Below are 23,244 nucleotides of genomic sequence, written 5' to 3' on the forward strand. Positions count from 1 at the left end.
CTCCTCTGGTCGCTCACTCTCCTACTCTCTCAAATAAATAAACACATCTTTAAAAAAAAATCATTGAACATCTTATCAAAAACTAATGACGTATTGTATGTTGGCTAATTGGATTTAAATTAAAAATAATAATAATCCTTTCACAAAGTAAAAACCAGAAATAAAAAATCAGAAAAATCAAATGACTTATCTAAGACCACAAAGTTTGTGAGAGACAAAGCTGGAAGTCAAAGTCCCATACCGGAAGTATATGAAGTCTCTAACACAATGTCTGACAAGTGTATCTTTAAAGTTTTCCTATGACTATAAAACCCACATTCCTTCCACTACACCATATCACCCCTTTAAAACAATTAGAAAACATCTGTCATGGCAAACAATAGCAAGGAGACCTCAGAACTTTCTAACATTCTGACTCCTGCTAGAAATTCTCAAATGCCTTAGAAACAGCAGTTTCTCAAGTGGCCATCTTTTAATATGTAGCAGATTTCACTTCAGTTGCAATAGAAGCTGACAGACTGAAAACTGTAGCAACAGCCCAATTACGTTTTCAGCAATAAAGTGTCCAACGGAGCACTGAAGAAGAAAGAAGAACCGTCATGACTGATAATATTCATCTGCAAAAATTAATATACACAATAAAATCTTTTATATAGAAACCCTTCAATTCTTGGTTTCCCAAGATGGGCTACCTCCAAACATGAACTGTATATGATTATCTTCAAATTCTGTAAAAAAGATATTGTACTCCTGGCAGGAGCATGGGGAAAAAAGGAATCAAGTATTTACCCAAAAAGAAGAAAGTTATCCAATCATACTCTTTTAAAACAAAAAAGCTCAACATTTCCTTTAGGCAGGTGCAATGTCTAAAGGCATTTTCTAAAGATAAACCAGACAAACCTGTCATAGCAAATCAATAAAGTGGCAGAGCTGGAGGTCAGGAAATCCAGTTAAATGTCACTATTAACCAACTTATACAGTAAATTAGATAAAGTTAGGATACAATATGCAAGGTAGTAATTCAAATGAAGTAAAATTAAGCCTAAATTATGAAATGTCTAAACCAGTAACTTTTTAAAAAACTAATTTTAAAAAGCATGTAATAACTCCAATGATTAAAAAAAAAAAAAGTGTCACCTAATGACACTAATGACCTAATGAGCTTGGGTGGCTCAGTCAGTTAAGTGTCCAATTTGTGATTTCAGCTCAGGTCACTATCTCAGTGTCAGGAGATTGAGCCTCACATGGGGCTCTGTGCTGGGTGTGGAGCCTGCTTGAGATTCTCTCTCCTCTCTCTGCCCCTTCCCCTACCCCACCTCCCCACTCCCACACTCTCTCTCAAAAAAAAAGTGTCACCTAGGGGTGCCTGGGTGGCTCAGTGGGTTAAAGCCTCTGCCTTCAGCTCAGGTCATGATCTCAGGGTCCTGGGATGGAGCCCCACATCCCCTCTCTCTCTGCCTGCCTCTCTGCCTACTTGTGATCTCTGTCAAATAAATAAATAAATAAATAGATAGATAGATAGATAAATAAATAAATAAAATCTTCAGGGGAAAAAAGTGTCACCTAGTAAGAATCCAAACTAGAGCCTTATGGGATTCACATGACTTATAAGTATGACTTACTATCAGTATGTCAATCAATAAATTAAAACATGCCTCCTACTGAAAGGGTTGTTCAAACAGTTTTGATATAGGCTCACTATATTTTTAGTTTATTTAACATAGCTTTCTTCATAGATATTGCAAAAGTAAACCCAAGCCCAAACTAACAAGGGCTGACTATTATGAATAAAGCCATTTAATTTCTGACTCATTTTCTTCACCATGATGAAGCCACAGGTAAGATAAAAGTCTACCTGGGTGGGATGCCTGGGTGGCTCAGTTGGTTAAGCAGCTGCCTTCCACTCAGGTCATGATCCCAACATCCTGGGATCGATTCCCGCGTCGGGCTCCTTGCTCGGCAGGGAGGCTGCTTCTCCCTCTGCCTCTAGCCTGCCACTCTGTCTGCCTGTGCTTGTTCTCTGTCTCTCTCTCTCTCTCTCTAACAAATAAATAAAATCTTTAAAAAAAAAAAAAAGTCTACATGGGATTCTATATTGTTTGGAAATTGGGGCTAGCTAAGTTGGGAAAATAAACTTAAAGATAATAGGAATGGCCTAAAACATACCTAAACTGGTGACATTCATTTTAACTTACTGCTATAGATTTACTCATGACTGATCCACTGTCCTTCTTTTTTAAAGATTTTATTTATTTACTTGAGAGAGAAATGAGAGAAAGAACATAAGCAGGAAGGGACAAAGGGAAAGGGAGAAGCAGGTCCCCAACAAACAGAGACCCCGATGCGGGGCTCAATTCCAGGACCCTGGGGTCAGGACCTGAGCCAAAGGCAGATGCTTAACCAACTAAGCCACCCAGGCGCCCCTGATCCACTCCACTTTAACTGTATATTTCAATGCTGAAGATCAGAATGAGTTAGAATGGTAAATATTACCTGACTCCTCCTGATTTTTTTTCTAAGATTTTATTTATTCATGAGACAGCACAAATCATGAAGAGGGGCAGAGGGGGAGAGAGAATCTTAAGCAGACACCCTCTGAGGGCAAAGCCTACTTCTGGGCTCAATCTCACATCTCTGAGGTCATTACCTGCGCTGAAACCAAGAGCTGGACATTTAACCACTGAGCCACCCAGGCACCCCTGTCTGACCCCCTTCTAAATTAGAGATAAAACTAATTTTTAAAATGTTTGCAGTTAGCAGATTGGCAAGGTCACACTGCACATAATGACAGTATAAGAACCATGTGGCTAGGTGTGCAAAGTACTCCATTATTAAGCTAGTATTTAATGAAAGGCATTAATATTTCAATCATAAAAGGTATAAATGATGTACCAAGTCAATTTAACAAGCACTATTTAAAGTCAGAAAATGTTGAAGTATTTTCTAAAAGTCAGTTTGTTCCCAAAAGGATTATTCACACAAACAAAATCTGTGATCTACTATTAACTACCTGAATTTTGCCACTGGAGATATATCCTGAAGTGCATTTAGTTTAATATTCAAAAAGACTAGTACTATAAATTCAAAAGTTTGCTTTTAGATTCTGGACTTGTCAAATGTTGTTATGATTTCTTTCTCAATTAATATCTAAGTTCAAAGAGCTCAAGCAAGAAGTAAAGAAAGCTCATTAATAATAAGAAATATTTTTTATAGGGCGCCTGGATGGCTTAATTGGTTGGGTGGCTGCCTTCAGCTCAGATAGTGGTCTCAGGGTCCTGGGATCCAGGCCCGCATCGGGCTCCCTGCTCAGTGGAAAGCCTGCTTCTCCCTCTACCTCTGCCTGCTGCTCTACCTACTTGTACTCTCTATCTCTGTGTCAAAAAAAAACTTAAAAAAATAGTAATAGGAAATATTTTATTTATATTTGTAGAAATATGTAACTTTTCCTAAACTTTGGTTAATTATAAAATGGAATTAATACCTAACAGCACACATTCTGTCACAAATCTAATTTTTAAGTTCTGATGGAAAAATAAAATATGAAAGTTAGAAAGTTATTTGTTTAAACTATTAGCATCTCTATTCCCCCAATGAGGGGGGAGCTCTTTAAATCAATAAATTAACTCCCCTAAATAAGAAAAAAAAAAAAGAAAACATAAAACTGTACTAACTTAGACCAATACTTACAAATTGAATCCTAATGAAAGGCAAGCTGTCAAATCCATATAAAAACTAAGCAAATGACATTACTTAGATGATATTGATTATACACCAGCCTTAAATCCCAAAGGCCTTTAAATGTTTTCTGAACTGAATGATTTATAATTAACACCACTGAATGTATTAATGTTATTAATTGATTAATCTATTTTGAAGCACAATTTATTTTCTTAAGGATTCAAATGCTTCCATCTTGTTTATGCTATCATTACTTGTTTAAGCTTTTTAACAGATGCCTTTGTATTCTACAGCAAATTCACATTAAGCTAGAAATTACTCTTGTATCTCAGACTAGAGCACTCACAAGCAGTTTGGAGAGGGTCCAAGAATTCCAAGCAGCTAAAAATGAGATAAAACTCAGTATCTCTGGGGAGCCTGGGTGGCTCAGTGGGTTAAAGCCTCTGCCTTCAGCTAGGGTCATGATCCCAGGGTCCTGGGATCGAGCCCCACATCAGGCTCTCTGCTCAGCAGGGAGCCTGCTTCCTCCTCTCTCTCTGCCTGCTTCTCTGCCTACTTGTGATCTCCATCTGTCAAATAAATAAATTAAATCTTTAAAAAAACAAAACAAAACCTCAGTATCTCTGAAAGGAATCCAAAATCTGTCAGTATGTCTCAAGCTATTAACTTAGTTACAGAGTTAAGGCCCCCAAACAGAAGGTTAAGTCAAGGCAAACAAGTAAAACACAGACAATCTTTAAAAACTCCAAGAAGACGGGGCGCCTGGGTGGCTCAGTGGGTTAAGCCGCTGCCTTCGGCTCGGGTCATGATCCTGGGGTCCTGGGATCGAGTCCCACATCAGGCTCTCTGCTCAGGGGGGAGCCTGCTTCCTCCTCTCTCTCTCTGCCTGCCTCTCTGCCTACTTGTGATCTCTCTCTGTCAAATAAATAAATTAAATCTTTAAAAAAATAAAAAAATAAAAACTCCAAGAAGATAAATCTAGAACGTCCTCTGCGTCAATCTAATGATCACACAAATTGTGGTGTATTTTTTCCCTTTCTTCATGTAGAACAATAAATCAATGCTAGCCACATAAGAATAAGTGCTCTAAGAGATAATTTCTTAAAAAAAAAAAAAAAGATTTCATTTCTTTTAGAGCGAGAGAGCATGTGCTCGAGGAGGAGAAGGTAAAGGGAAAGGGAGAATGACTCTGAAGCAGACTCTGCACCACACTGCACCATGCAGACTCAATCCCACAACCATGAGACTGACCTGAGCTGAAACCAAGAGCTGGATGCCCAAATGACTGAGCCACCCAGGCAACCCAAGAGATTATTTCTACCCACAAACTTACTGCTGGTCTCCGAGGTTCTCCAGGCAACTGTGGAGGATAAACAATTTTATTCTTCTTTTCCCATTTTCGAGAAATATCCAGAGACCCACTTGTATGGATATGTGATTGGGGTAACACATTATGAGATGAAAGAAGCCTATAAAACAAAAGACACTCAGAGTCTTTTCCACGAATCTCCTGAACCACATCAGCTCCATTTTGATCCAAACTCTTTAAGGATCAAAGTGGAAACAGTCTAGATGTTCATTAACAGAGAACAATTTTACATAAAATACCATAAAGAACTAGTTCACTGAAAGCTAAGAGTAAAAAGTTGATAACCAGCATAAGTCAAATAATAAACAGATATTAACTCAAGATCTCTTGCCCTGACTGGCCAAAAAATACCGACTCTCTAATATAAGCCAGCTCAGTCCTAAAACAGACTTTTCAGAAGCATACATTAGATTCCTAACTTAACCTGTGGGATTCCCGTTTTGTGGAGTAGGCAAGACAAATCACAGTGTTTTGTAAACCCTATTAATAGATAAAGCTGGCATCACATGCCTCCTTAGGAAAGAAATCCTTACCCACCATCCACAAAGTAGTCTTTCTGCAAGAAATAAACCTGAATTAATGGAGCTTCTAGATTCAATATAGGAAATGCAGAGACAGGGAACTTGTTAAACAATATGAGATGCATACACTCAGCAAAATCCAGGCTGTACAAATTCTACAAGACAAACAGTCTACTTTCACCAACAAATAAATTACAAGGGGAAAAATAAAGAGCTAAATAAAGAACCTACTGATTAAGAGACTTAAAATATCAACTAATTTCAATAATGTTGATTGCAATTTTAAAAATACAACAATTATTTAACCATTGGAAATTTGAACATTAACTGGCTATTTGATACTTTTTAACGAGATATATAGTGAAATATTTATGAATTAAATAATATGGTATCTGGGATTTGTTTCAAAATATGATGGGGGGGGTGCCTGGGTGGCTCAGTGGGTTAAAGCCTCTGCCTTCAGCTCAGGTCATGATCTCAGGGTCCTGGGATAGAGCCCCACATCGGGCTCTCTGCTCAGCGGGGAGCCTGCTTCCTCCTCTCTCTCTCTGCTTGCCTCTCTGCCTGCTTGTGATCTGTCCAATAATAAATAAAATCTTAAAATATATACATATATATGGGAGATAGTAGGGGCCATAGATAAAACAAGATTGGCCATGAGTTGAAGCTGGTTGATAAGTTCATCATATTATCTACTTCCCCCAATTGGCGGGGGGGCGGTCTTTTTGTTTGTTTGTTTGTTTTTTAAAGATTTTTATTTATTTATTTGACAGACAGAGATCACAAGTAGGCAGAGAGGCAGGCAGAGAGAGAGGAAGGGAAACAGGCTCCCCGCTGAGCAGAGAGCCTGATGTGGGGCTTGATCCCAGGACCCTGGGATCATGACCTGAGCCGAAGGCAGAGGTTTTAACCCACTGAGCCACCCAGGCGCCCCCGGGGGGGCGGTCTTTAAATGTCTGGATATATCCAAATAACACACAGACTTGGGGGTTTCCCTGCTGTGCAGAATACAGAGTCTAAATTCCTAGTAAGACACAGAAGACCTTTTCTAATCGAACCCTGGCCATCTTGGTTCATTCACCTTATGGGCTGGCCACACAAACTTTCCTTGTTCTCTGAACAAACCACATACTTTCATATCTTTATACTTTTGATTATATTGATTTTTCCTCAATCATCATCTCCTGAATGAAACGCTTATCCTGTTTTAAGTTCCAGCTCAAATGTCACCTGAATGCAAGGCATGGACTGATCCCTTCTCCCAGACAACCAACCATTCTCCCCACTATCTTCGTACTCTGTTCTTGCCAGCCATGCAGCAGCGAGTTGGGACGATGGTACTAGAAGGTGGCTGTAGAAGAATGAGTTCCTGTAGTAAATGTGCATCTGAGCATTCTGAGGGCAAGTATACCATCCTCTGTAATCTAGCAAGAAGGACAATATCCAGCACATGGATACCAAGTAAATATTCAACCCAGTCTTAAATATTCAAAATTGTTGTAAACTGGCAGATTTTCACACAATTTATGCAACTGGATAATACACTTAGCAAGGCCTTTGTTTTTAGTTTTTACACCATTCAGACTAAAAAGAATTTTTTTATAAGATTTATTTATTTCATAGAGAGAGAGAAGGCAAGCAAGCGTGAGCAGCGGGGAGGAGCAGAGGAAGAGAGAGAATCCGGAAGCAGACACCCCACTGAGTAGGGAGCAGAATCACCCAGGCTCCCCCAGACTAAAGAACTTTAAAGATCTATTTTCCTGGGGCGCCTGGGTGGCTCAGTGGGTTAAAGCCTCTGCCTGCAGCTCTAGTCATGATCCCAGGGTCCTGGGATCGAGCCCCACATCCAGCTCCCTGCTCAGCGGGGAGCCTGCTTCCCCCCTCTCTCTCTCTGCCTGCTTCTCTGCCTACTTGTGATCTCTGTCTGTCAAATAAATAAATATAATCTTTTTTAAAAAAATCTATTTTCCTCCTAGCTCATTTCTCCTGCTCTACCTCAAGTTCACCATTTTACATCCTGATATTAAGATCAGTACCATCAAAATACTTGCCAAAACCCTTGCCATCCACATTTAGGTTTTGGTATTTTAACTGAAAAGCACAAGACTAGGATACATGATGTTAGCAGAATTTCCTAAAAACAAAACAAAACAAAACAAAACTATAAGCCAAGGGATGAGAACAGAGACGGTGGAATCAGGTAAACCGTAGTCTAAATCTTTTTTTTTTTTAATTTAATTTCTTTTCAGTGTAACAGATTTCATTGTTTATGCACCACATCCAGTGCTCCATGCAATCCATGCCCTCCATAATACCCACCAACAGGCTCCCCCAACCTCCCACCCCTCTCCCCTTCAAAACCCTGAGACTGTTTTTCAGAGTCCATAGTCTCTCATGGTTCATCTCCCTCTCCAATTAACTTGAGTCTAAATCTTAACTCTAATATGATATAAATGACCTTAAGGAAGTCACGTAACTTTCCAGAGCTCAGTTTTCTCATTGGTAAATGGAATAATAACCATAATTACCTCACAGGCTTCTTAAGGAGCTCAAATAAGATACTTTAAGTAAAATACTTAACCTGACACTTAAAAGGGCTCAATAAAATTGATGTTATTACTTTTAGAATGAGAAGAATAATGCCCACTTTATTCTGTCGCTGGTGGATAAATAATTAATGTACTGCACCCTAGAGTGCCCAGCACATGAAAAACGCTGATTAATATTTATTTTAAATTAGACCCTCTGAAGAGTTCCTCTCTCCTGTTCTCTAAAAAACTAAACACTGTGAACTGTAAACTTTTATTACACAATTTCAAACCTTCTTCTCAAGTTTGTAATCATGACTGCTTGCTTCTGTGCTGCTGTAATTCAGGGGTACACTAAGTTCATCAACTCTTTGGGCCTCCAGTTTTTTATGAAAAGAGGAATTGGAGTACATCATCTCTAGGGGCTCTCTGAACCTTAATTCTATCTTGAATCCCATGGTTGACACAGGATTACAGGAACACAAATCCCTTGGCTTCTATTTAATTCTTCTTCAATGAAATCAGTTACACCAACCAGTCTGAAAAAATGCTCAAGGGTAAGACCTGTGCTTTCTGTATCCATCATATCTAGCACAGTGTCTTATATTCAAATCAATACATATTCAATGAATTAAATATGGTGCTTAATAAATTAAATACATTATGAATAAATAACGACAAAGATGTCTGAATACCTACAATAATTTCAGGGCTCAACTGGCTCATAAAATGAATTATCAAGCAAATACTAAACAACTATAATCAAATTAAAGTATTACTCCAGGGGCGCCTGGGTGGCTCAGTGGGTTAAGCCTCTGCCTTCAGCTCAGGTCATGATCTCGGGGTCCTGGGATCAAGCCCCGCATCGAGCGAGCTCTCTGCTCAGCAGGGAGCCTTCTTCCCTTTCCCTCTCTGCCTGCCTCTCTGCCTACTTGTGATCTCTCTGTCAAATAAGTAACTAAAATCTTTAAAAAAAAAAAATTACTCCACACACAGCACTTAATTCAGGAGTGTATTAAATCAAAAGCTCTCTCCTGATCGACTGTTGGAATAATACCAAATTAAAGCAGAAAATGAAGAAATTATAAAGTATATCAAAAATCTTTAATTCAACGCTTAACTACCTAATTCAAAACCTACAACTTTTGAGACCTTTTTAAGTAAGAAATACCATGAAGACTCACTAGAGAAAATGAACTCAAGAAAAGGAAATTTGTGGAATTAACAAAGGAGAACCTGAGTTACTGCTGAAATCCATTTCCTTCTGTAAAATTTTTTCCAACAAACATTAAATTTTAAGTCTGCCTAGCACCCTAGTTCATTGTTGGCATTCTAAAGAATCAAAACTAGTTAAAACCTTTTTTAAAAAAATGAAAGGCATCCAGGACTAACTTTTAGTTAACTTTCATTTTGAAAGTCAAGTATCATTACTGATATTTATTATATCCTTTCATTTATTGGGAAGTTCAAGTCCTTTTAGCTTCAGGAAGGTAGGCCTGAACCAACTCTCTGAAGTCCCTGTATATACATGCTGTCTGTACACATGGGTGCCCATGCTGTGGTTAAACTGTCAGACCTCAAACAGAAAGTTGGTGGTAAAGGTGCCTAGGGGGCTTAGTGAGTTAAAGCCTCTGCCTTCAGCTCGGGTCATAGATCCCAGGCTCCTGGGATCGAGCCCACATCGGCTCTCTGCTCAGCAGGGAGCCTGCTTCCTTCTCTCTCTCTCTCTCTCTCTGCCTGCCTCTCTGCCTACTTGTGATCTCTATCTGTCAAATAAATGAATAAAATTTAAAAAAAAAATAAAGTAGGTGGTATACTGAGACTAGCATATGAACTTCCTTACTCCTGTTACTCTCATGTCTTCCATCTACCAATATTTAAGGATTCAGTTTGAGTGTCACTTTTCAAATTCTTCCCATAGTCATTAGACATGGAAAAGTTGCAGACACAAAGCCAACTTTAGGATTAAGAATTCAGATAAAACAGTATCTGAGTTTCTAAAGTCACAGCTTGAGGGGCACCCAGGTGGCTCAATCGCTTAAGCATCTGCTTTCAGCTCAGATCATGACCCCAGGGTCCTGGGATCCAGCCCCACATCAGGCTTCCCGCTTGGCACGGAGTCTGCTCTGCCTGCCACCCCACCACAGCTCATACCCACGTGCGCTCTCTCTCTCTCTCTGTACCAAATAAATAAAAATTTTTTTAAAAGTCACAATTTGAGAAACAATACTTCCTATCTATTGCTCAAAGTTCATTTTGAACTTTTGAACTTTGGTACTCCCAAATCCCAAGTGAAGATAATACTGGCCTCTGGCTCAACATGAGATTATCGTGTTACTGTTATTACATGCACCAGGTAAAAAAATTCTTCATTCTCAATTTACTTCAGCTAACATTAAGTTAATCGCACACTTGAGAGTGAAATAAAAGAACATTCTCTAATCTTGCCTCAGTTAGAATCTAAAATAAAGGACTGAAGTGATACATTATTATCATAACTCAATATAATTTCATTTTGTGAAAGTCAAGGACAATCAAACAAGGAAACAAGAGTTTAGCAAACAAACAAACAAAAAAGAAATTCCAGCAACTTTGAACCATGACAAACTCAGAAGTTTCTCAACCTCTCTAATATTTACATTTTGGGCCAGATCATTCTTTGTTGGGGGACTGTACTGTGTCTTGTTGGATGTTTAGTAAAATTCCTCACTTCTAGCCACTAAATGTCAATAGCACCCTCTGCCTGAGTCGTGACAACCAAAAATGTCTCCAGACATTGCCAAATGTCTCTGGGGCTGAAGGTAGTGTATGGAGGCAAAATTGCCCGCAGATGAAAGTCATTATTAGCTAAAGTGACAGGAAAAAGGGGGGTGGGGAAGGGCAGACAAGGGATTTTGCAAACTAAGGAGCATGAATTCTCTGTTCCAAAAGGTTCTTGTTATGTCATACCCATGTGGATGGTTAATAAGCCAGATTTTCAGGGAGCCTGGGTGGCTCAGTCAGTGAAGTGTCTGACTCTTGATTTAGGCTTAGGTCATGATCTGAAGGTCCTGAGATCAAGCCCCACCTCCAGCTCCATGCACCATGGGCAGTCTGCTTGGGATTTACTTTCCCTCTCCCTCTCCCTCTGCCCCTCCCATCTCTCTCTAAAATAAATAAATAAATATTTTAAAAAAGAAAGTCCAGAATACAGATTCATAAAAGTATTTAACTTCAGGGCTAAAAAGAGCCTTAGGGATTATTCAGCAAAATCCTGTATTACATAGATAAAAAGACTGAAAACAAACTGCTTAAGTTGCTTGCTCAGAGCTGCTAAGTGTAAGTCTGGGCAGGACAGTTTAAGCCAACAAACATTAACAAAATATTCACTTTGTGCAAGACCCTAACCTGGAACTATAAAGAGAAACGAGAACTGTTCATACTTATCCAGGGTATACAAAATGGTAAAGGGCACAAAAACATAACATGAAGCCACTATTCGAGACACACGTGCTAAAAGAAGAGATTAGGGCGCCTGGGTGGCTCAGTGGGTTAAGCCGCTGCCTTCGGCTCAGGTCATGATCTCAGGGTCCTGGGATCAAGTCCCACATTGGGCTCTCTGCTTGGCAGAGAGCCTGCTTCCCTCTCTCTCTCTGCCTGCCTCTCTGTCTACTTGTGATCTCTCTCTGTCAAATAAATAAAATCTTAAACAAAACAAAACAAAACAAAAACAAATAGCTTATGATTTTTCTTAAATATGGAATCTAGGGCGCCTGGGTGGCTCAGTGGGTTAAGCCGCTGCCTTCGGCTCAGGTCATGATCTCAGGGTCCTGGGATCGAGTCCCGCATCGGGCTCTCTGCTCAGCGGGGAGCCTGCTTCCTCCTCTCTCTCTGCCTTCCTCTCTGCCTACTTGTGATCTCTCTCTGTCGAATAAATAAATAAAATCTTAAAAAAAAAAAAGAAAAGAAAATTAAAAAATAAAAGAAGAGATTAATTTTCTTTCCTTTCCAGTGAGATCTGAGATTTATCTACATAAGAAACATATGAACAGGGTTTAAATAATTAGAACTCATATTATAGACAGGAAGTGAAGGCACAGCATGAAAGCCAAGAAGCAAATAAATAACAGCATATTCAGGTGAAGTATGTAAATTAGCATAGCTAGGATGGAATAATAAGAGACAATCTTAAAAAAAAAAAAAAAAGCAAAGTATAGACAAATCCTAAGGGGCACTGCCTCCTATTTTCTTCTCTAGCCCACCTCCTGGGTCTCCTGACCAAATAACTGGAAACAGAGCTAAATATAATGTGAACTCAGTAACAATGTATAATGATTAAAACAGTAATGGCAGTTAGAATTTAGAATGGGATTGTTACATGCCATACACAATACTAAATACTTAATATGCATTACCTCATTTAATCCTCATAAAAAATCTATGACATAGGTACTAATATTACTCTCCTAGCATGTGTACTAAAACTTAGGAGAAGTAACTTTTCCAAAATCATACAGTTTAAAAAGTGGATACACACCCAACTTATCTGTCCCGGAAGCCTATGAACTAAACCAAAATAAATTCCAACAAATGCGCCAATCAGATAATTTATACTCAGGTTATCAATCTCCAACTATCAATAGCTGTACTGCATAAGAGGGTAAGAGGGACGAGAAGGTGACAGACTCCTTGACAGTTCTAACTTAACTGCATTCCCTAATCTTAAAGAAACGCATTTGTCCTGAGGTCTAAGAATGCTCTAGAGAATACAGTATAAAGCTTTAAAACTTCCAGTGATTCGGGGAGACTTCGGAAAGTCATTTTACTCTTCAATTTCCTTGTCGGAAAAATGGGTCCATCGATACCTACATTATGCAAGATATTATGAGAATGAGATGATGCATATAAAGCGTTTAACACAATGCCAGAGACGTTGTAAAGCGCGGTGATCTATAGCACAGTCCCTGCTCAGCGAAGCAAGTAACCAGAGAGGTAACTGGAAAGGTCGGACGCTCCCAACACGGTTGGGAGAGTGTAACCATGTTCAGAGATTATTTAGAGATGAGATTTACAACGTCCCCAAACAGGGTATCCTGATTCCCTCAGAGCTACGGCGATGGAATGATGGAGTGACCAAGCAGAGACTGCCTATCTCGTTCGCTTCCCCAGCCCCGGAGCCTCAATGCCGTGGGTGGCACACTGGCGCTCAGTAACTGGGAAGGCGGCCTTGAGCCCTCTGAAACTCCGATGTGAAAGACTTACCCTAAGGCCAGCTTGCCCCTCAGATTCTGCATCCATAATGTACCTGAAACATTAACACAAGTGGTCAATTCAGACTCCCACCTCCACTCCCCTCTACCGCGCCTAAACCACTAAGAAATCCCTACCCATACGTTCCAGCACGGACGCCGCCATCTTTCTCCCCCCACTCTACGGGAGCCTCCGAGTTCAAGCACTGTCTGGACAAAGCGCATGCGCAGTCCTCAATTTGCCTTCCCCCGCTGGAGACGCTGCAGTATTTACACCCGGGATGCTGTCATGGAGACCGCGAACACACCGCCTGCGCTTTGGGTGTGATACGGCCAGCCTTGCATGGGAATGAATGAGTTTAATAAAGCCCAAAACTAGTGAGTTTCCGGACATTCATCGAGATGAAGAAAGGTTGAGAAACCTCACCTCACAAATGGCCGGAAAGATTATAGAAAAGAGACGGTGAACCAGCCACCTAACCTGGGTGGGCCTCAGTTTTCTTCTCAACAAAGCAGAAATATCCCTACAACACAGGCTTGTTGTGAAGATCACTAGAGATCGTGTGGAAAGCTCTACAAAGTACAAACAGCTCAAACACAAAGTATGATTACTAATTCCCATATTAATCTCCAAGCTGACCTCCAAAAGATAAATTAATACTCATCGGCAACTTGCTACCATATGTGCCCGGCAGGCGTTTCACTAAATCTATGTATTCCTCATAGCAATCCATCAAGGCATGGATTATCATCTTCCTTCAAATGAGGAAACAGATTAGGATAGATTAAAGTCTCTCCAACAACTGGCAAAACCACTAATTCAATCTGGGGCTGGATACCTCCAAAATTGGTGCTCCTACCCACAGCCAAAATATATGCTTGACCCCTCTACATAAGGACGGCTATTCACATATCCTATGCAAACAAGCAATACAGGAGTAGGAGAGTGCACGCGCAAAATCTGAAACTTCTCCTCCACAGCAGTTAACCACATACAATTCCCTTCACAGAGTTGGCACTCAATCAACAGTCACTCTGCTCTGCTCCTCTTCGAATAGTAAGACTTCAGAGCCAGAATTTCCACCCAGACTAACTCTTGCCCAAACTAACTCTTTCTTTCCTTTTGATTTGATTCGAACTTTTATCTTTTTGTTAACTGGCTTGTTGTAGATGCTTGGAATGAATCTCTAGAGCTGGCAAAGTGCCCTGGCACATAGCGTTCAAAAATAGTTGATGGGATAGTGGTTGAACAGGTCCAAAAATAAAACGTTTGCGCGGGGCGGTGACTCCACTAGTCTAAGCCCTTAATTATGTACTTTGCTGTAGGACCTGAGAATGCCTAACCCCGGGCTAGGCTCAGGTTGCACCAGACCTTCTGGCCGCGGGTAGGCTGGGAGGCAGAGCCCAGCGCTCGCGACTGCCTCCCTCCCAGCCGGCCCGCGGCTGGGCGGGGGACGGGATGGGGGGGTAGAGAGAGCGCGCAAAGCTCGCGGTGTGGCCTGGACCTCGGCGCGCGCCGTAGCGGCGGGCCCGGCGAGGCGGGGCTCCAAGCCAACCCCGCCCCCTTCCCGGCTACGGCGTGGGGCTGCGAACGGTCTGTCCCTGTGCTTCATCCTTGGTTCATCTCTACTGGCCTGTGATCATGGGACAGGATCCGCGCACGCTGCCGCCCTCTCCTAACTGGTACTGCGCCCGATGCAGCGATGCCGTGCCCGGGGGCCTCTTCGGCTTCGCAGCGCGGACCTCTGTCTTTCTTGTCCGCGTGGGCCCGAGCGCCGGCGCGATCCCTGGGACGCCCCCATTTCGAGGTAACCCCCCACCTCTGGGCTCCGGCCTTCCTGCCCTTCTGGGTTCGCCCGAGGCGCCCGGTCGGCGTTTCTAGCTACCTTTCTCTACAGATGGGCAAACTGAGGCCCAGGTAGGCAGAATGATCTGCTCACAATCATTACTACGCCGAGGTGCGTCCCCGTCTCCAAGATTGAGCTACACCACGTTGTGGCTGAGCGGTCCCGCCTCCTGGCGCTCTCAACGTAGGATCGCTCGCTCACCGAAGTTATCCCTTTGTAGACTCAGGCATTTAAAACATCTGTGGCCTCCCTCCCCAACGCAGCGCGCGCGGGCCCCCGCGAGCCTTTCTGGGTTTAGGGGCTGCCTTCAGCTTCCAGGCCCTAAAGCAAGATCCTGGAAATACATACTTGTTTCTGTAAGATGAATGAGTTGAGCCAGATGCTTTCATGCTCCAAAGTAGGTTTGATTAAACTTTGGGATATGGCAAGCCAGGTATTTATTCTTTCCCAAATGACCTCTGGCCATATCTAAATAAGAATCACTTTTACATTCTTCATTTGAGCCACTCCTCAGCCTGTGAACTGTGAACATCAAGGGATATCAGCAGCATTTTACGGTTGAAAAGAGTGAGGCTCAAGGAGATAAAATGACTGGGCTGAAGTCTTGTGGCAGAGCCAGAACCAGCACTTGGAATTTCTGATTGTGAGTGCCTGGATACTTTTTGTAATACCACGGGATAAGTGAGGTCCCACTCATCTAACTACAGTATGATTCTGCCAGGAATCTTAGGTAGCACTCTAACCTGAATTCTTGTTTTGCTTGAAGTCATAGGGGAGTTGGTGGGACACACCGAAAGGGTCTCTGGCTTCACATTTTCTCATCACCCGGGTCAGTACAACCTCTGTGCCACCAGCTCTGATGATGGAACTGTGAAAATCTGGGATGTAGAGACAAAAGCAGTTGTGACAGAACACGCACTCCATCAGGTATCATGGCTTACTGGTTTCTCAGACCATTACAGTCTATCTGCTGGGGGTTCTCTTGTTTCAAGTATGCTAGCTCATCTGTGCAAGTTAGCTTTTATAATCATGTTCCTTAACTGCATGACAAACGCTATATTGTAAGATGCCTCAAAACTTTTTTGGAAGAAGATACATATAAACCAGAGGTCAGCAAAATACAGTGCTGCCTGTTTTTGCAAACTGCTTTATTGGAATACAGCCACAGTCATTCTTAAGTATTGGCTGCTTGGATACTAAAACAGCAGAGATGAGTAGTGGTACCAGAGATAGTATGGCTGACAAAATCTAAAATGTCTGCTCTCTGGTTCTTTGCTTGAAAAAGACTTCCTGATATAAACTGTAAATGAGTGAATGAAACTTCTTTTTAAACCAGGTAATTACTTGATAAACCTGCCTTTTGAGAGAATGTAGAAAAAGGAAAGACTCAGTTAATCTTAGTAAGAACTTTGCATTAAGCTATTAAAGGAAGGAATGTTTTTAAATGGTCCTTTGATCCTTAGGAGGGTAAATTCTTCTTCCATTTGGTTCATGTACGTTTGGTATTACAGGTGGCATTGGTAGTATTTATTAAGTACCTATCAATGTGCCTAGTATTGTGCAGGTTAAAAACAAAGTAAAAATTTAGTACTGACAAATGAGAAGCGAATGTATTTTTTTCTTGTTTTAAAGCATACAATATCCGCATTGCATTGGTCTCCTCAAGTGAAGGATTTAATAGTATCTGGAGATGAAAAGGGAGTAGTTTTCTGTTACTGGCTTAACAGAAATGACAGCCAGCACCACTTTATAGAACCCAGGACAATTTTCTGTCTTACTTGCTCACCTCATCATGAAGATTTAGTAGCCATTGGGTAAGTACTGTATCATCTCTTCCAGTAGTTTATTTTAATGAGCATATTTGTATTTGCTTTATCTTCTCCTGTCCCTTTATTCCTCAGAGGAAGCCATTTATAGGTATTAACCACTCCCTGAGCCCTTGGTAACATTTATTCCTGTGACTTCCAGGCCCTTACCATCTCTCTCACTTTCTGTTTTTATTTCTTTAGTTTCTACAACAATGTACTTTCCTCATTCTTCACATCTGACTTCTTCAGTCAGCCTCCAAATGTAGGAAATACTCTCATTCCCCCTTTTCCTCCCTCAGATACTTGCTCTTAGAGATAACATTTACTCCCCGAGTGTCAGAGAACTCTGCTCCGTCCCGGTTCTCAGCCCTCCGTCTGGATGGGGAGAACGGTCTGGCATTGGGCTCTCTGCCTCCACCTCCATCACCAAGGGGATGTTTCACATAAACTACCCAAACAGGCACCCCCCCCTTCCCCTCACCACTCCATCTACTTCTCTCCCAAAGATGTCTTTTCACTCTAGTTTGAAGATTTGACATAAGCTCTAGAATGTTGGAGGAGAAAGTCTGGCTGGAGTGGATTCAAGAAACTAGAAGTACAGTAGTCAAGATACACGTGGAGACTTTTGTTTGTTGTACAAATGTGCATAGACAGGAAGCCAGAGGAGGTACATGGGAGTCAAGGGAATATTAAATAGAAGATAATAAAGGCATGTTTTTATACTGATGGAAGAGGAAGAGCTGGTTGCACAGATAGTGATAAAGACAGCAGTGATACTGAGAAGTCAAGAGGGGACTGGCTCCAGATCACAAGTAGAAAGGACAAGTGAGAATATGGAAACAGGTGCAGGTAGGTTTGTTGATCTGGTTGCAGGAGGAGGGTGTTTCATTCTGGTGGCTTCTGATTTTCTCCATGAGGCATAAATCAGAAAAGGTAGAGTCAAGGTCAAAGTGGGGCTGGGATACATGCAAGAAGATGTGAAATAATCATCTCAGAGAATAGGAAAACGAACTTACTGAGAGAGAGTCCAGTGGTCCCTATTGAGTGTGAAGCTTTATATCAAAGTCATGAATTCAAAATAAACTTCAGACTTATTGAGAAAGGGTGTGGTTGGATTTGACAAAGTTTGGTGTTTTGTGGAGTAAATACCTCTGAAAGAGACAGGACAAAGGAGCCAAGGGTGTTTTTAAAGGAATGATTATAATGATGGATGGTGAAATCTGCGGCATGAGGAGAAGGAGAGGAAGACAGGTGTGGGTACCTAACAGTGAAAACGGGAGGGGTCGTGGATCAGTGGTCTGCTGGTGAAGTGGGAGTGCTAGAGAGGAAGCAGATTGGGTGGTAGGCAGGGATCAGAGAAGGTTGAGTCAAAGTGACCTTGAAACACGAGCAAGAATTCACGAGAAAAGAAGAAATCTTTCAGGTAGAAGGAACTGCACGTTCAGACACAGGATGGAATCAGAATGATTTGTTTTTAGAGGATCTTCAAAATGGTGATCATTCCCTGAAGGGCTGATTAAAATTGCAGAACAGCTTGATCATTGACTGTTAGGTTGCAAAACTTGATGGTTTTTGAAGTCCACGCCTGTAGAGATTGATATATGATTTTATTCCTTTAAATAAAGCTATAATGGGGGGGAAATGTTTTTAATAAAAGGAGAAAAATAAATAGAGCTGTAATGGTGTGTTTCCCTACAGAACCATCTAGCACGTAGGAAATGTAAATAGGTACAGCCACTTTGGAGAGCACTTGTGCACTTTCTAGGAAAGTGAAGATAGACACATCTTACATTTTGGCACTTCCACTCTATGCATCAAATCTGAAATTGTCTTAAGTGTGCTTAAGATTATTAATGGCATTTTTTTTTTTAAAGATTTTATTTATTTGTCAGAGACAGAGGGAGAGAGAGCGAGCGAGCACAGGCAGACAGAGAGGCAGGCAGAGGCAGAGGGAGAAGCAGGCTCCCTGCCGAGAAAGGAGCCTGATGTGGGACTCGATCCCAGGACTCTGGGATCATGACCTGAGCCGAAGGCAGCTGCTTAACCAACTCAGCCACCCAGGCGTCCCATTAATGGCATTTTTGTTTGGTTTTGTTTGTAATAGCCAAAAACGGAACCCCTCCAAAAGAGAAATTGAATAGACTTGTGCCATATTCACACCACAGAGCGCTGTCCAATCATATAGTGACTGACCAGGAACCAGGGTCACACGCATCAGCGTGGGTGACTAACAATAAGTGAAAAATAACAAGCTACAGAAAAACAGACTGCATGACACCATTTGTATGAAGTTTTAAAATAAACAGAATCATTTTCCATCATCTTTGGGAATGCAGACAAAGAAAGGCTAGGAATGACAGAACAGAAAATTCACAAATTTTCACAAATAAACAAATTCTCCAGTTTACCTCTGGAGAAGAGAGGGAGCAAGGTTTGATTGGGGTGGGATGTACAAAGGACTTCAACCACAGGGTAATTGGAGGGTTTTTTTTTTTTTCCTTAAGCGGGTTGGTGGACTACTTTATGTGTATAAAGTACTTCGTCTTTTTTGTTTAAAAAGCTATTCAAATTTCTCAGTGTCCTCTGAATTTTAAAAAAAAGATAGCCTTGGAATATCCAGATTTAGAAGCTACAGTACTACAGCTTTTATTAAGTTCATAGTTAGAGAAATAAGATCACTTGTAAAAAAAAAAAAAAAAAAAAGGTGGGGTGGAAGGCAGGGAGAGAGGTGTAAGTGTGTTAGGACAAATTTATCTCTAGTCAGAGGGCTTGCTGGGCGCCACAAATCACCATTCTGGGAGGTCCCTTCGAACACTTTGAACTGTATGCCAGACAATGTATACATTATTACTTAGTGCCAAGAGTTTGATTGGAGGGGCAGGGAGATCCATGTGTTAGAACCACACCAGAAAACAGAAAATGAACATTTTGGAAAAAGGACAAAACAAGATTATTTCTTGCTTTTTTCCCTTCTCCCTCACCCAAATACACTTACCTTTTAGAAGTGCACAGTGATAGCTCCTAATCCAAAATGTTTACTGTTCTGTCTTCATTTTTCAATGTTTCTAACTCTTGTTTTTTAGCTACAAGGATGGCATAGTGGTTATAATTGACATCAGTAAGAAAGGAGAAGTTATTCACAGGCTTCGAGGCCATGATGATGAGATCCACTCCATAGCCTGGTGTCCCCTGCCTGGTGAAGACTGTTTATCCATAAATCAGGAGGAAAATTCAGGTAGAGATGATTTAAGAGGGTCAAGTACTCCTCAGACTTAAAGAACAATGTGGGTTAAACTGTATCATTTGAATTATATTTAAAACTTCAGGTTTTACAGATCAGATCTATCGACATAATAGCTAAGTTTCAGGAACCTTGCAAACTAGTTTTTCTTTGACAAGTTCATGTTTCATACAAATTAAAAACAAAATGACCATCTCTACCCTAGAAGAACCTGAAATTCCCAATGGTAAAGTTATAGAACAAACTCCAGTAACAAAAGGCTGCTACTTAGCCACTGGAAGCAAAGATCAGACCATTCGAATCTGGAGCTGCTCTAGAGGCCGAGGTAAGACTGATGTTTGAGATTTCTTTTGTGATATAATCTACAGTGGTTGGTAGAAGTAGAAACTTTTTTTACTGTGTCTTGTTATCCTAAGGGTGTGTCATCATCTGCAAGAAGGCAGTTCTTTACTTTTCTATCCAGAAAGTTGCTCCTCCCAGTCTGACTTTGGTTTTGGAGATGAGGGTTTCTGATGCATTCCTAGAAGGGGCACCGCAGAGAAGGCAAGATGTCCGTTATAAGGAAAGGAATATTCCAACTTAGCATGGTCTGGATCAGAGAAATGGAAAAGAGCTAGAGGTTTTAATGCACAAATGCAGGTTAAATAATCTATACCCAGTGTAAAAGCACATGTTTAAATGTTAAAGCTTAGTTTATCCAAACTACAGGGACCTTCAGTCCTTCAGTTTCCCAAGCTTCTCTCTTTGAACAAAACTTTCACCTTTAATTTACAAATTGAGAGGGACTCCAGGCAGAGTGGTCTTGACCTTTATAGTGAAAATCGAGCCTTTCTCTTTATAGCAGTCTTCTTTCTCCACTTTATTTAAAAACCATGAAGGTTTTATCATCATTAGCCAAGTGCACTAATGCATATAAAGCAAACAACACAGTACTGGCACATAGTTATAGCTTAGTCAGTGGTAACGAATAGTGTAATTCTGGAAAACAGAATTTTTTAAAGAATTGTGGGCTGCTTTTGGGCATACTATGGCTGATCCTCCCAAGTGGGGACAACATTAGGCCAGGAATCCCTCCAGAAGGGCCTCTAAGCCTATGGAAATCTTGATACAACAGTTTTTGATTCTAGTCATGCAGCAAAATCACCTGGAGAGTTTTTGGAAAATGTGGGTGCCTGGACCCCACCTCAGATCTACTGAGTCAGAATCTCTAGGAGTTGGGCCCTCACATATATATTTTTAGAGGCTCCACCAGTGAGTCGTTCTGATATATAATAGGGATTAAGGACCACTGGTGAGTAGCCTGTTGGGGGTGGAGGGACTTCCCACGTTGACCGCCATATTTGCCCCTTTTGTTGGCTTTCTTGCCAACTAGAAGAAGGAATCCCACTCTCGGTCCTGCCAACTTTGGAGAATCTGGAGTTGTGTTACCCCCTGGGTTCACAGTTCAGTTGAAACCTCATTTTCCCAGACAGACAATATTCTTAATGTGCTTAGGTTGCCAGAACAGCCTGTGAAAGCTTGTCTCACTTAAATTAGACTGTATTAAAACCCTGTATAACATTTCCATGAGCAAATGAGGTCTGAATTCTAAGTAACCAAGCTAACAGACTTTTAAACCACAAACTATGTTGCTAATTGCTGGGGACTTACGTTGTTTCACTGTTTTGAGCACCCTCTGACCTTCTTTTAATCTGCAGGGGTGATGATTTTGAAATTGCCCTTTCTGAAGAGAAGAGGAGGGGGTATAGACCCGACTGTTAAAGAACGCCTTTGGTTGACACTCCACTGGCCTAAGGACCAACCAACACAGCTGGTATCCAGCTGTTTTGGGTAAGTGTTTTTTTGGTCACACTCTCTGACATACTTTATTTTCCACTCTAGCTTGAGGAATTTGTAGGCTTCTCGCTTCTCTTTCTAGACAAGATGGAAAAAGCAATAGTTAAGGCTTTTATTACCGTGGGCCATTTGTAATAGAAAAACCATGAGACAAATTCCTATGCCTTCTTTAATAACAGTGCTGAGAAAGAAAATCCAGTAAGCATAGCCTGGTGGTTCAGAGCATGAACTCTGAAGCCAGGCAGAACTACATTTCAGAATCAGTCTCTTATCTTCTATGTGTTCATGAGCATGACCCTTTACTCTGAGCTTCAATTGCTTCATATGAAAAAGAGGGAGCGTACAGGATTTCCTGTCTCTTAGGGTGATTATAAGCCATTCACTGAACAAAACGTATTGGGTACTGGCTTCTAGCTGCAGACAAGGAAGGGCCCTGCTTTTAAATGAAATGAGTTAAAGCATATAAAAATCCTTCCCCCGGGGCACCTGGGTGGCTCAGTGGATTAAGCCTCTGCCTTCAGCTCAGGTCATGATCCCAGGGTCCTTGGATCGAGCCCCGCATTGGGCTCTCTGCTCAGCAGGGAGCCTGCTTCCCTCTCTCTCTCTGCCTGCCTCTCTGCCTACTTGTGATCTCTCTCTCTCTCTGTGTCAAATAAATAAATAAAATCTTTAAAAAAAAAAAAAAAATCCTCCCCCCACCCAAAAAATGTTGGTCTTGGCCCTACTCTCCCACACTGCCCCCCAAAAGAGAGAGTATGTCTTAAAGCTCCAGGGCTGTGTAAATTATGATGGCATTTTACAATTAAAGCTCTTAGGAAAGTCTGCTGCAAAGGTAATACAGTACATTCGGGTCTTTCAGAAAGAACATAGGGAATTACTTACTATTCCTACCTCAGTCTTCTCAAGTGGCTAGAGTCCCTTCTCCATGGTCAGTGGCTCCTTGTCTTGCGTGGGTTCTTTCTGAGCTATTTTGTGCATATTTCAGGATATGCAGTTTCTTCTCCCTTTTTTTTTTTTTAAAGATTTTATTTATTTATTTGACAGAGATCACAAGTAGGCAGAGAGGCAGGCGGAGAGTGAGAGAGAGGAGAAAGCAGGCTCCCCGCGGAGCAGAGAGCCCGATGTGGGGCTTGATCCCAGGACCCTGGGATCATGACCTGAGCCAAAGGCAGAGGCTTTAACCCACTG

The 23,244-nt window shown here is 41.3% G+C and overlaps 2 protein-coding genes across 9 annotated transcripts in view; one reads left to right on the forward strand and one right to left on the reverse strand.

Annotated features, from left to right (window-relative positions):
- The window catches only part of MRPL22 (mitochondrial ribosomal protein L22), a 28,369-nt gene extending 14,824 nt beyond the window's left edge, over window positions 1-13,545 (reverse strand). Inside the window, exons 1-3 of one of the 3 annotated variants that reach the window (XM_032337206.1) lie at window positions 13,463-13,545; window positions 13,338-13,380; window positions 5,012-5,147 (exon numbers count right to left, since the gene is read on the reverse strand). In XM_032337206.1, coding sequence (XP_032193097.1) covers window positions 5,012-5,147; window positions 13,338-13,380; window positions 13,463-13,490 — 207 coding nt within the window. In that variant the 5' untranslated portion in view covers window positions 13,491-13,545. The remainder of the gene's footprint in view (window positions 1-5,011; window positions 5,148-13,337; window positions 13,381-13,462) is intronic. The other 2 variants (XM_032337205.1, XM_032337207.1) reach the window with 2 other exon arrangements.
- A 1,319-nt stretch (window positions 13,546-14,864) lies between these two features.
- The window catches only part of GEMIN5 (gem nuclear organelle associated protein 5), a 42,378-nt gene continuing 33,998 nt past the window's right edge, over window positions 14,865-23,244 (forward strand). For 4 of the 6 annotated variants that reach the window (XM_032337208.1, XM_032337209.1, XM_032337213.1 and 1 more), the window contains exons 1-6: window positions 14,865-15,132; window positions 15,938-16,098; window positions 16,804-16,985; window positions 20,063-20,214; window positions 20,426-20,545; window positions 21,918-22,050. In XM_032337208.1, coding sequence (XP_032193099.1) covers window positions 14,967-15,132; window positions 15,938-16,098; window positions 16,804-16,985; window positions 20,063-20,214; window positions 20,426-20,545; window positions 21,918-22,050 — 914 coding nt within the window. In that variant the 5' untranslated portion in view covers window positions 14,865-14,966. The remainder of the gene's footprint in view (window positions 15,133-15,937; window positions 16,099-16,803; window positions 16,986-20,062; window positions 20,215-20,425; window positions 20,546-21,917; window positions 22,051-23,244) is intronic. The other 2 variants (XM_032337210.1, XM_032337211.1) reach the window with 1 other exon arrangement.

Source organism: Mustela erminea, chromosome 3 (genome assembly GCF_009829155.1).
Source record: "Mustela erminea isolate mMusErm1 chromosome 3, mMusErm1.Pri, whole genome shotgun sequence".
Taxonomy (NCBI): domain Eukaryota; kingdom Metazoa; phylum Chordata; class Mammalia; order Carnivora; family Mustelidae; genus Mustela; species Mustela erminea.